General features: G+C 43.6%; 2 protein-coding genes across 29 annotated transcripts in view; both read left to right on the plus strand.

The window, feature by feature from the left end:
• LOC119560923 (TLD domain-containing protein 2) overlaps positions 1–11,550 on the plus strand; it is an 83,420-nt gene extending 71,870 nt beyond the window's left edge. For 26 of the 28 annotated variants that reach the window (XM_037874642.1, XM_037874639.1, XM_037874640.1 and 23 more), the window contains 4 exons: positions 9,290–9,411; positions 9,548–9,707; positions 10,206–10,375; positions 10,432–11,550. In XM_037874642.1, the coding sequence (XP_037730570.1) occupies positions 9,290–9,411; positions 9,548–9,707; positions 10,206–10,375; positions 10,432–10,567 (588 nt within the window). In that variant the 3' untranslated portion in view covers positions 10,568–11,550. Of the gene's footprint in view, positions 1–353; positions 1,015–4,335; positions 4,607–9,289; positions 9,412–9,547; positions 9,708–10,205; positions 10,376–10,431 lie in introns of those variants that run through there. The other 2 variants (XM_037874654.1, XM_037874656.1) reach the window with 2 other exon arrangements.
• Positions 4,775–8,749, plus strand: LOC119560926. Its single transcript, XM_037874660.1, has one exon. It carries the CDS (start codon positions 6,731–6,733, stop codon positions 8,489–8,491), a length of 1,761 nt encoding a protein of 586 aa, XP_037730588.1. The 5' UTR covers positions 4,775–6,730; the 3' UTR covers positions 8,492–8,749.
• Positions 11,551–13,467: the final 1,917 nt, after the last annotated feature.

Below are 13,467 nucleotides of genomic sequence, written 5' to 3' on the forward strand. Positions count from 1 at the left end.
CAGCGGCCAAAATACGAAAATCCGCAGAAAAACAAAGCAAAACAAAGAGGAATTAAAAACATATTGGCACGTGAGGGCCAGAAAAAGAAACAAAAGACAGCTCATGCCTCAATTTCTAGCTTAGCAATTTGCAGTCGCCAATAAATTATCGCACAGAAATACAAATTACGTATACGCAACTTCCAGTTGGAATGCTCCCAGACACATGTTGCAGCAACATGTGCCGCAACACCGTTAATGTTAACTTCACGCCCAACAGAGCTGTTAACGAAAATGTACATGGGAGACCTGTTTTTTTTTCTGGGGTTCCAAAGAGAGTCCAATAAGATTCAGTCGGTCGAGCAACTTGTTTGAAAACACACAGAGCAGCCCCGAACCGAAGCTTTTATTGTGAAATATTAGAAGAAAAAATAAACAAAAAAACATCTGTGGAAAACCCGGTGAAAAGTAAACAAATTTGGGTGTTCTTACTAGAAAGCCAAGTGTTTACGTGTAACGAAGAAAGGCTGAAAGGCAGTATTGGAAAAGCGGACAGGGGAAGGCGTGGAGCGTGATAAAAGCGGTGGCGACAACAGAAACGCAAATAAACGGAGAAAAAAGCTGAGGGCAAATCTCGTGGGTCACAAGACCATTCAGAAAAGCGAAAGAGAGAGGGAGAGAGAGAGAGGCGAAATGTGGAGCGCGAGCGCCAAAGCTATTGCACAGTGCTAGCCAGAGAAGTGGGACACCCACAAGCAAGAGCTTTTTCAGCCGTTACCACTGCTGTTGCGTTGCCCACCACTGTAGGCCATCGGCAACATGTGGTTTGCCATTTCCATTTTTGCCCTTTTGGCCGTTTGCGGGCTGGCCGGTCGCCGGTGGGGTCGCTACCTCTACCTGCACTACGGCCGCCACCTGCTGCCCCGCTCCCTCCTGGCGGCCAAGAACCGCGCGCCCACGCCCCCCCTCTCGCCCACAAAAGATGACCAAAGTCTGGAGGCGCTGCTCGACGAAAGCGGCGAGATGCACGAAACGGTGAGTTCCGATCGGAATGGGACCACCAGAAGGTCTACATACCAAGGATAGTCCATATAAGGGATATAAATATGTGTATAAATATTATTATGGATCGTCTGAACTAACTAGTTTTAAAGAAGTTAGTCAGATAACAGTAACTAGAAGGTATATGGAACATTTTAAAGGAATTATATATATATATTTATAGTAATGGTATTACTGTTGATCTTTTTTGTTATGTAAAAAGGAAATTAAGCCTTCATTAAAGCTATACAAAATGTATTAACTCAGTATTTTATTGAGAGTATACGGTTTAGAAAAATACCACTAATGATAGTTCTGGTTTTTACAAAAACCTAATGTAAATGCAATTTGATATTTGATTTGTTACTTAGAATACAATTTAATTGACTTAACCTTATGTATTGAATATCTTAGACCAAGGTTTGCTTAACTTTGTTGCCTGGTACGGATAATAATTAGTGTCAAGAATATAAGGGTTACGACTATTATAAGCGCTATTATCGCACACGTTTCTCCTATTACAAACCACTTTGGTGCCCGAATGAGCGCCAAGTTAATTGCTTGGACTGCTTTGCAACTATTATGGCATCATAATTGGACACAAATGTGGCTGGGGTTCGGCATCTCGAACGAACCCCATTTCTCAACCTGTCAGGCGTCGCGAACTTTGGTGTTTGCCCTGGGTCATTGATCTTTCCGGAGGAACCTCCGTCGAAGTATTCCAATCACTTGGCACCCCATCAAAGTCGGATGATTCCCCAGAGTGACTGGCTAGTCTCTGTTTAACTTTGACAAATACTGGACTTGTTTGGTCCGACGGTGTGACCTCACAACACATGATAACTAACCCAAGTTATTCTGTGAGCCAACTCCATATTTACTTAGAACTATAAACAACTAGCAGAGAGGAAAAACTTAGATGCAAAAACCAAACAAGATGACAAATTGCGCACCACTGCTTCGCTTCGCTATGTTAATGCATTCAGGCAAAAACAAGTGAAGTAAAGTAGAAAATACCAATTGCTGATAAGTTGATTTTAGCATGGAGAATAAAAAGTTGGAAAGAAATGGGGAAGTAAAGAGAAGCGATATGCAAAGCCAGAAAAATAAAAATGAAACAGCTCCGGTTATAATTAGGTTATCGGAGTTTTAAGTTTCCATAGGGAATTAGATACGCTCTTGTCCGGCACTCACAGATGTGTGTTTGTTTAAAGTTTATACTTTAACGCTTTAAATAGTTCTCTTGCGAATTGGCTTCGCATACCGACGTCTGGGAAATTTGTTGGTCATAAATAGAGAAAATGCTAGTTTGCACGTCTTACCAGTTCTGTTACATTTTCTTTAGGGCGAAGCAATACATATTGTTTTTATGGGTAGACATATATGAATCCTAATTAGGAAGTACTAAAAATAATACGAACTATTCAAAGGGTGATAGAAATGTTTTGTTTACTAATAAGGTTCCAGCTTTTCAAAGGGGGTTTCTTAACAGTATTGCTAATTTGTCGTAAGGCTTTGATCGTTGCTATAAAGTAGATTGTTATGAACGTTCGTATGCTGAATTGCCCCGATTATTCACACCTTTCCCAGCCAGGCCTCTCACACACCTCAATTACCAGCACACCCCACAACCCCCCTCCCACTGAACCCAAGAATTCCTAGCCAGCATACCTATTTTTGCATACCTACTACCTTTTTGCCATGTCTGCTATTCTTTGTTTTAGCCACTTTGTTTTGCTGGCTCTTTCGCGGCTATCAGGTCTCAATACTTGTTTGCCCGGTAAGCTCTTTTCCGCTGGTTCCTCTTCTCTTTTGCCTTTGGCTTCTTTTTGTTTTGGGGCCGGTTCTTTGGTTTCGACTGTCTGCCGTATACTTTTAACTTTTTTGGCCCGAGAAACCAGTTGATGCATAACCGTTGCGGAACATGTTCGCTGCCGTTCCTCAAGCCAAAGTACGTGTCCTCTATAAGTCTACAGCTTTTAAATGGTTCAAATGGTTTAATTAACTAAGTGACCGTACATGGGCTTAAATAAAGTTTAGTTTTTAGATTCTTCAACACTAATAAAGCTATGTATGTACTTCTTAAATACGAAATTGGTTGCTACCTGCTCTTTACGTTTTCAGTTCTTAAAATGACTAAAATAATGCGTTCATACCATGCCAAAATACAGTGACAAGACATTTAAAGACCATCGTCTCAAGACAAGGACAGTCTAATATCATAATTTCGCCTTCACAAGAACCGATGGCCCCGTCAGATTCTTTGGAAATCAATTTTAAAGCCGCTGCCAGTCAATTATAATGAACTCTAAATTATTAAAATCAGATAGCTGGTAATAGGGTGTGCTATCTTATCTGCATCGGAGAGAAAACGAAAACAAATTGCAAATCTTGCTGTGCAAATATTTCTGGTCAACTGAAATTCAAGCCTTGTGTCGTGACTGAATTACAGGGGTAAACTCCCTTGGGAATTATTTCCTTCCCTGTGCGATTGTTTTTACGACTCTTGACACAACAAGAGGTCGTAAACATTAATTGCTTGTATATGGCGACTATATAGATCTTATCCCAAGCGCTACCGATCTTGAGATGCAGGCAAAGTGGTCTGCAGTGATTTCTGACAAACATCGTAAAGATAACTAGCCTCTAGTTGTTTAATTTATGCTCATAGAGCTATGCTAACGCACTTATCAGGCCAATGTCGGTTAGACTATCACAGTCTCCCCGGCAACCAAATGACACAAATTGTAGTAGTAGTAACAAATCTTGCCATTAGTAAACAACCAATTATTAAAAACCTGATCGTAAAATAGGTTCTAATGAAAATTATGTCCTATAAATAAAAGTATAGATCTACATTTCATATGTAGATAAGGTTGCACAAAATTTATAAAGTTATTGATTTACTTTAAATAGAATTCCAAGATTGTGGGTTCTCCCCAAATTAGTTTTGGTAGCTTCCAATTTATTTATATATTATCAAACTTTTCAGAAAACCAGATAAAAAACTGTAATGTTGCCTTTGAGAGTTTGAAATGAGAGAACTCAACGTTATCGTCTATTATTTTGAATACATTTTATTTTAATCCCCTGGGCACGGTCTCCAAAGCCAGAAACTGGATATGAGCCCTCTCTCCGGCGATATAATATGTGCGACTCTCTTTTTTGCCGAGCAAACTCACGACTTGAGCTGAGTTCATTTGAGCGAACGGCAAATAAATATATTTCTCTGGCGGCCAATAAAAACGGTTGGCCTGAACCCGTTGGCAGTTGGCAGTTGGCTTTTAAACGCGCTACGCCAAAGTCGGTCAAGTCGGTAAAGTCGGCGGATTAATCGCCGCAGCATCTCGGCCACACAAACCCAGCCGCATTTTCCAGCAGGGCAACGGACGATAAAGGTTCTGATTCGATCAACTGTGCCGAGCACGTGCCCAAGTGGCGTATACTTGATATTGCGCATACGCCACCTGTGTCGCCGTCCGCGTAGAGAGTCTGTGATCCCAAGAAGTCGGGCTAGTTGACTGAAAGTGACAAAGACTACATGAAGATGTGCGAATTGATTGTCAGCCACGGACTCGACCGCGAGGTAAAAACATCATTAGTGCGGGCACGACCACATGACTCATGTGATTTCCCAGCTGTTCAATATGGTTTTCATTAATTTTAAAAGGTTTATTTGGTTGTTAACTCTACGCTCAACAGTTAAGCGCAACTCGGGCTGAGCTGAGCTCGTGTTTTGGAGTGCTCGGCAAATATAATAAAAACCTATATGCGATATACATATGTGCCAGCCAGACTGTCATTGACGTTTGACTTTGGCTCGCTCCGATCTGCGATTCAAAACTGACCCTCGTTGAAGTGCGTTAAAAACGCTTTATATTTATTTTTGTGTCTGTGAAATTGCGTTCTGTTGTTTAATTGTGGTGGCCCCTGAAAATCGCAGTCACGCCTCACTTACCGGACTCTTTTGTTCCCATTGGGCTGTCGCAAAATGGCACAAACACGTATGAAATTGGCGATGTCTGGCGATCAAAATGAGTTTCCGATCTGTTTCGCTGACCCAAATTGGCCCGCTTAAAACACACACTCCCATTCAGATCTCGACGACCTTCCAGGCAGCTCGGCTATCGGCGACTATCTGACTTTATCGCAGATCTTATATCGGACTAATTGCAGGCGAGGTCGTCCATCTAGTTGAGATTGCTCGGGGAGTACGAAGGATCGTAATTGGTTGGAATTCTAGTGTATCGACACTCCACGCCACTCGGGGGTTCTTCAACTCGAGTGTGTGGCCGAAAGCTAATCAATTACCCGGCGAGATCGAGATTTAATCACCCCCTACTGCGACTCCGAAATTCGAATACGGCTAGATGCATATTTTCCAAATTACTTTCGTGATGTAAGCGGCGTAGTATTTTGCGAGTGGGTTTTGTTTTTGGGCCTTATCAAGACTTGCTAATGGTTGAATCACGGCGGAAAGTCGGTCGAGAGGTTGCCTGGGATTTTGAGATGATTTCGGAAATGTGAATGATCTCACGTCTGAATAGAGCGCAGGTGTGGTTGGTAGCTGAGGTGCGGGTGCTGTCTGCAAACTGCTTCCTTCTCGGGCAATTGTATGCAAAACCTACGAAAGCACCTGAACTAAGAGAGAGTTTGTTTTGGTAATTCATACTCGAACACGGCGCAGACAATTAGCACAATCATTGACGTCACCAGAATTCAGCGAAATGTTCACACGCTGTCAATGTCGACATTGTCACACCCAGCGACAATACTAAAAACAGTGTTTAATAGGTAAAAACAAAGTCCGAAAAATTAGTCAGAGCGCCGCACCGAATTTCACATGAAGGTGTAGCTTTGGTGCTATCAATAGATGGTAACATAAACAGCTTTGACCGATCAGAAACTGAGATTTCTTCAGATTAGATTGTGCCGAAATTGAACTCGATTGACTCAAATACCCAGTTCTTGGAGTGATCATGTTCAGTTCCTCGAAGAAACCTCAGTCAAACGGTTGTCCGTCATGCGATTGCACGAAAAGTTTGGAAAGTTCCACCTTCATCACAAAAGATGTCCTCAGCGAAGTTTTTCGGTAAGGTTTGGCTGATCTAAATGGTTCTATTGCGTTGTTATCAATCGTAGTTCTCCCATACATTTTGTTGTGTTCTTTGTATAAATATGCTGATAGTTCTAATATTTGGGTGTAATATATGCCAAATATGGTGAGACTTGGGTGGTCTAGATGGTTCTATTGCGTTGTTTTCAACAAAAGTTCTACCATACATTTTTTTGTGTTCTCTGTAAAACTATCTTGACAATTCTAACAGTTGTGTGTAATATAGCCTACTCTACAGAATTATTCTGACAATTCTGTTAGTTGTGGGTTATATATGCCAAATAGGTCTTGAAAATGTTAGAGAAAGCAGGAGGCTTTGCCTTTGCCTTCATCGGGTTTCATCCGGCGGGCCGTTGATCAGTTTCATTTCGTTGCCAGTTATTGTTTTATTTCGTTCCTTAGGAGTACAGAGCTCCCCAAAGTAAAATTTCGTATTTTTCTAACCCAACCGGGTTTCATTCCGTGTTTCGTCGTTCGCTTCTTTTCGTTGGTCGGTAGCCCGTATCCGTGAAGTGAGTTCCATCCGTAGACCGTGGGGAAGCGTTCTTCGTCTTTGGAGGTTTTGCTAAAATTGACCGTGAATAGGTAGCCAGAATGAGTAGCCACCAGTGCAGCCTGGGCAAGCTGGCCCAGCGGGGCGCCAGTCTGCGGATCTCTCCGCTGGCCACCACGATGCGCAGTTTCTACCACACCCGCAGCAGGCCGTTCGTGGTCCAGAGCATGGGCCAACTGAACCAGTGGTCCAAGCCCGCCCAGCCACAGCCCGACAACTTCGAGCGCAGCCGGGTGCGCAAGATCGTGGGGGTCAAGAAGACGCTGGTCAACCAGATGCAGGGCATGGCCCCCAGCCTGGGGCACTCGAAGGTGGCGCCCTACAAGATCTACGGCAAGACGCGGCTCTTCTCCTCCTCGAGCAACCTGCACGGCCGCTCGCAGCACCAGGAGCAGGAGGAGGACGAGGAGGAGTTCTCGGACCAGGAGGAGCTGCCGTCCCACACCAAGGCCTCGTTGTCGGCCACCCAGCGGCGCTACAACCAGGCTTCGGGATTCGGCAAGGGCATGGCCTCGCAGGCGGCCAGGGACATCAGCCAGTCCATCCAGGAGGAGCTGATGGTGGTGGACGCCGAGACGCGCGACATGCTCAACTGCGATCCGGGTCGCCAGGCGGTGCGCGACTACCGCGAGCAGATGACCCACAGGCCGAGAAATCTTCCCGCTGACCCCATGCAGGGCTGGAAGCATCCGCGGCCCCTCAAGTACCTCTCCAATGTGTCCGCCAGCGGCGCAGGCGAAAGCAGCAGCAGCAGCAGTGGGTCGGGGGCCCAGCCGGAGGGGCAGGAGGATCGCCAGATGAGGCCACGTCGCCGCCAGATGGTCGTGGGTCACACCATCCGCAACCGCGAGGCTACCACAAAGGCTCCACCACCGCTGACGCAGTTCAGCTCCGGACCAAGGCTCGAGATGTACACCTCCAATGCCAAGGAGATGATGTCGGAGCAGCGCAGCGAGCTGCGCCCGCAGACCAGTTGGCACCGCCCCAAGGCAGCCGTCGAGGACAAGCCGGAGGATCTGCTGATGGACGTTTCCCTGGTCCGGCCGGTGCGTCCGGATATCACGGTGGCCAGGGGCCTCCCGAAGTCCGGGGAGAACGCCGCCGAACCTGAATCGTGGTACGAGCAGCCCAAGGCGGAGCGCGAGTTTCTCAAGCAGGCCTTCCTCGGCGGGTCCAGGAGTCGCCGCAAGGCGGGGCAGCCGCGTTTGGATGAGCTCCACTATGACGGGGCCGACAATTCGGCCCAGATAAGCGCCTCCCAGCAGGTGATCAACCAGAAGTACGCGGGCTTCCGCAGGTCGGCGAGGGGGAATCAGAAGCACATGGTCCGCCAGATCGTGGAGCCGGTGAATCCGACGCCGCAGCTCAATTCGCGTCCGCGGGCCATGTCGGAGCCCCGGGACACGCGCAGGAGGCGTGGCATCGCCAGGCAGGGCGTCGAGCGACAGGCTGCGCCCCGTTTCTTCGGCGGATATGGCCAGGCAGCTGCCGGAGAGCGGGACGAGAATGAAGACGAGGGCGACGCCAGGGAGGAGCCGAGTACCTCCAAGTCCAACTGGCCGTCGCCCAACAACTCGCTGCTTCCGATGTCCTCGCGGAGTGACTCTCGCCTGGAAACGGACAGCAAGGCGCGCGGCAGGAGTGTCTATGGCGAGAAGCGGGGGCCCAAGAAGCCGGAGGCCACAGAAGCCCCCGTGGAGCACGACATCGGGATGCCAACAAAATACAGGAAGGAGTCGGCCGTGCAGCGCCTGGGAAGCGCTTCCGCCAAGTACAACAGCCGTGCCTTCAACAGCTACTAATCCCGAGCTCCGAATCTTAAGCCACAACCCAAATAGAACCATGACCACCTCCCTGAAAGTCCAATCCAATCCCAATCCGCGTCCACACTTCTCCCAGCCCGACAACAGTTGTACTAGCCAGACGAAAATTTGCGCATCGAGATGTCAAAATCCCTAGAAGTCAAACAAATTGAGGCGTGACAATCTCTTTGGCCAATGTGTAATTTCATCGTAGAACCAAGTAACTTCAATAAAATCGATTACAGTTGTGTAAATTGACTGGAGCGAATACTTGTCAGGGATTTGTACAATCAAATATGGTTTCTAGAACCAACTTTTTTACTCGGGGAAATAGTTCTTGAAAGATTGGTAAATCTATTGTTTTTCACCAAGCATATCTCAGCATTGTAAAATAAACATCGTTGCGCCGTCTAAGTGTGTTTTTCTTTCACTTTCGTTCACTCGGCTAGTGCCGATGCCAAGCGAGCTCTTTTAATTTGTAGTTAATTTGAAACAATGACAAGAGACATCCACAAAGCAGACACACTAAACTAGCACTGCACACCAAATGATATACTCTTAAATGAAAACCCAACAGCCCATGCAAAGCACTGAACTCAAAGCTAAAACCCAAGAAACCCCAAAACCCAAATAAAACAGCAGAACCTACTTAAAGTATCTTTTGGATATGTCGTTTTAGTTTGATTTAAAATTGATATTCACATTTTTGACTTATCGATTAGATTATGTTTAGTAGTTGAGCATTGTGTTATTGCATATTGTGCTAATATCTGCCTTCTCCCACCAATCGTTCTCCAGGTGCTGTCAATGAGCACAGATGAATATCGCAAGACCTCGCTCTTTGCCACCGGTTCCTTCGACCTGGACTTCCCCATCCCAGACCTGATTGGCAAGACAGAAATCCTCACAGAGGAGCATCGGTAAGTTGTCATTGTCCGCGGACTTTGCCCGAGCGAATGGAGTTCTATATCCACTTTTTCATTGAGCTGCTCTGGAGGGGAAAGCGTACGCATAACCTTGCTGGAATCCTAACTAATGACCGTTTTCGATTTGCAGCGAGAAGCTCTGCTCACATCTGCCGGCTAGAGCCGAGGGCTACTCCTGGTCCCTGATCTTCAGCACATCACAACATGGTTTCGCACTCAACTCCCTGTACCGCAAAATGGCGCGTCTGGAGAGTCCAGTTCTGATTGTCATCGAGGATACTGAGCACAATGTGAGTTTAATACTATTAAAATGTGCTGTACTATCTGATATGATCTGATATTAAATAAATATCGAAAGTTCACTGGCCTGCTATGGTGATAAATGCTACCTTCTTAAATATTTCGGAAAAATGAAAGCATGTTATTAAATTTTGAAGGCTATAATAGTAATTAAATAGTATATAATTATCACATTTACAAGGCTAGTGAACTCCCCACAACATACTCGATATAAAGGGCTGCGATATAATATACAAAGCCTAATAATACATTTGTTTTTGATTGCTTAGTCTGAAATGCTAATTGGGCAAGTTCTTCTTTAACACCTGTTTAATACGTCAATTAAAACATCTTAAATTTGAGCTAAGTGCCGTAATGATAACAGTAATTAAAAGTTGTGTAAAAACTTGGCAATTAAACCAAAAGCCTGTCATGACTTTAATCCGAAACACACCTGCAAATCGATTGAGTTATTATTTTTGAATAACTATTTTTGTTTATTCCTCCAGGTATTTGGTGCCCTGACATCCTGCTCGCTGCACGTGTCGGATCACTTCTACGGCACCGGCGAGTCCCTGCTCTACAAGTTTAACCCCAGCTTCAAGGTGTTCCACTGGACTGGCGAGAATATGTACTTCATCAAGGGCAACATGGAGAGCCTTTCGATTGGCGCTGGAGAGTGAGTGCAGGATCTTGGAAATAAGTGACAGTTGCTAAAGCTTGTTTCAATTTCAGCGGTCGCTTTGGCCTGTGGCTGGATGGCGATCTGAACCAGGGACGATCGCAGCAGTGCAGCACGTACGGCAACGAGCCTCTGGCGCCACAAGAAGACTTTGTTATCAAAACACTCGAATGCTGGGCATTTGTTTAAGTGAATTTCTGTTGTCAACAACAAACACATTTAAGGATGGGAGCGAGTGCCTCCTGCCTACCTATCTATTTAATTAACTATATGTACTTGTACTAAAACCAACAACCTGAGAAAGATGTCAAAAGCTGATGCGCGCCTGAGGATCCTCCGGAACGGTCCACACAGCCCCACACCCGAAAACACTTGCATACACCGACACCACAAGAAGGGCGGATACAAAACACTGACCTGATCTGAGGGGAAATGCTTGTGAAAATTTCTGTTCTCGGAAGCAACATGCGAGTTAGCTATGCGTTGGAACGTATTAATTATTTAGTTTTTATATTACATACTATTAAACAAAAGCAACTAAATTATGTGTTAGACTTAAACAAAAACAGAACATGAGAAAACCCGAAAAGGCGGACAAACGACACGGAAATTAAAGCAAAAACAATTGAAGATAACATTAGAGGTCATCACACATCTCCATGAATTATATAGCACATGCATACACCCACATACGCCTACATAAATACACATTAAACCTAAGTTCTTATTATCGAAAACTATAATCACCAAATTGTGAAAAGTAACATATAGCTAATTGCAAATTTTGATCATTTATCGTGCCTATTTCTCTTGATTGATTTCAGTTTGAATTTAATTTCGATTGTTTGAGTTACCTTATTCAGAGCACTGTGAAAAAAGCGAGCTGAGAAGTTGGGAAAATAAAAAGAATGTCGATATAATTTTTAGTGCAAAAGTGCTGATTGCAAGTAAAACTAAAAGCGAAGATAACTCTTAACGATTTGACTTTTATATACATGTAAAGAAGGAGCCGAGAAGAGCTGAAAGCGAGCGTTTTATTTTTTAGTTTTACACGATATACATATATTTAATTACGATTATTTTAATGCTAATGATGTTGATTTTTATGCAATTATACTAAAACAAAAACAGAAACAACACCAGAATGAAATACACAATATTATACAACCAAACTGGCCGAACAGAGGTTTTTCTTCATCCCATGCCCAGCAGTTGGGTCCCCAGTCGATCGTTTGAAGATGTATCGTAGGTGTGCTGTACTTTTGTAAGGGTCCCCGGCAGGCAGATTTGTTTTGTAGTTGTAAGTTTTCTCCGCAGATATCGGTCACGCCCCCTACATACACACATTTACTTCCGCAGCAGAGTCAGACGGAGCTGCTGCTCGTGGAAGAGGTTTTGAGGAAATCAAACCAACAAACTTAAATGGCTTTATATCCCTTTTGAGATACAATTTCAGTATAATTATAAATGAATAAATTATATACATATATGTATACACATACGCTAATATATAAATGTACAATGGTAGCAACGTAAGTGTAATTTTTGTAGTGTATTCGCGCCCCGAAACAAGACCCAAACCAACCTTAACCCCAGCTCCCAATCGATTGTATTGTAAACTCCCAAAGTAATACGGTTCGCAGCCGGGTCAGAAACATATTCTAAATATTCAAAATACACACAAGACGATGGAAGATAATTTGAGAGAACAAACGAAACCAAATTGCTGATATTTTACACTGAACAGAGTTCGAAACTAACGAAAAAGTAAAGTATATAAAAACATTTCATTTCATTGGAGTTAAAGTTTTTACCGGCTTAAAAAGATGAAAGAACTCACAAGCAACGCACACAGACAACAAAATAAAATGTGAAATTGAAAACTATAAATTGTAAAGATAATCCCAATCCAGAGAATCCTCTGAGCATGCAACAATTTAGAGAAATTTAGCTGAAAATTTGCACGCACCCCAGCCCTGAAAAATTGAAATATACATATGAAAAATTAAGTAATGGTGAACTATGGAGACTCACGCTAGTGAAGATGTTTTTAGATGTTATTTAACGATCTTGACAGACGATTATGGATAGTATATTATCTCCCACGCAACACGCATTGAACCCAAATGAGAATCAAGTTGAAATTCCTGTTGTATTGTGAAAACGGAAGACTTTATTTTTAGGACTTTAGAGAGAATCCAAAACAAACATTGGAAAGGCTTGTTTACTGAGCAAAAGTTATGATAACCAATACCCGAGAGATCGATTAGCTTAAAATCACTTCAACTATATGCGAACTTCATTTAAATAACTTGAGACCAAAATGCGTTTACTAAAAGATATACTACATACCAGGCGACAACTCCCAGTTGAGAATTTCGATCTGCGTCGAGCATAATATCATTAAATATTGATATGTATGCCGAACATTAGTTTGTTGACAACCAGTCAATTATGTCTCAACACACAACCAAACTGACACACGAGCTAAAAGCTTAATGGATTAAATAAAAATCAAGAAATATTCATTTTCGTAGTCTGTGAAACCATGTTGTTGAATTCGTAGATATTTTGTTGTACGTTGAACAGAAATGAAACGAACATGAAAACCAAAAAGAGAGCGAGGCGAAATTAATGAAGATAATTTTATATTGTAACTTCTGTCAATTAAATTGTAGACTGGTGCATAAACCAAGCGAAAACTGAATAACATATGCCGCTCATATTGTTGTTGCAGCAGAAAATTGTTTAGGCCATCAATATGAATGCATGATTATATTGAGGCCGATAGTTCTGCGCCCTTAAGATTTTGTTGTGAGTTCAATAAGTGCTTAGTATTTGTGTAATTCAGGCATGCATAAGTACCCAGATGTATATCAAAGCTAAAAGCCAGTTAATTAGTGTGGAATTATCCCCAACCTAGTGCGAGTACTTTTTCCACTCAGTGTCTGCGTTCCCAGTGCTTTGCCCAATACCCATGTTGAGTAGTTTGCAAGCGTTTCTAGTTGTTGTGCACTGAAAATTAAACAAAATGTAATTCGCACAATTCGCAGATATTCAGGATATGTAGGCACTTACGCCAGCTAGAT

This window comes from Drosophila subpulchrella, unplaced genomic scaffold, assembly GCF_014743375.2.
Source record: "Drosophila subpulchrella strain 33 F10 #4 breed RU33 unplaced genomic scaffold, RU_Dsub_v1.1 Primary Assembly Seq354, whole genome shotgun sequence".
NCBI lineage: Eukaryota > Metazoa > Arthropoda > Insecta > Diptera > Drosophilidae > Drosophila > Drosophila subpulchrella.

Coding starts and splice junctions, on each gene's coding strand:
- LOC119560926 (XM_037874660.1), top strand. CDS start 6,731: ATGAGTAGCCACCAGTGCAGCCTGGGCAAGCTGGCCCAGCGGGGCGCC.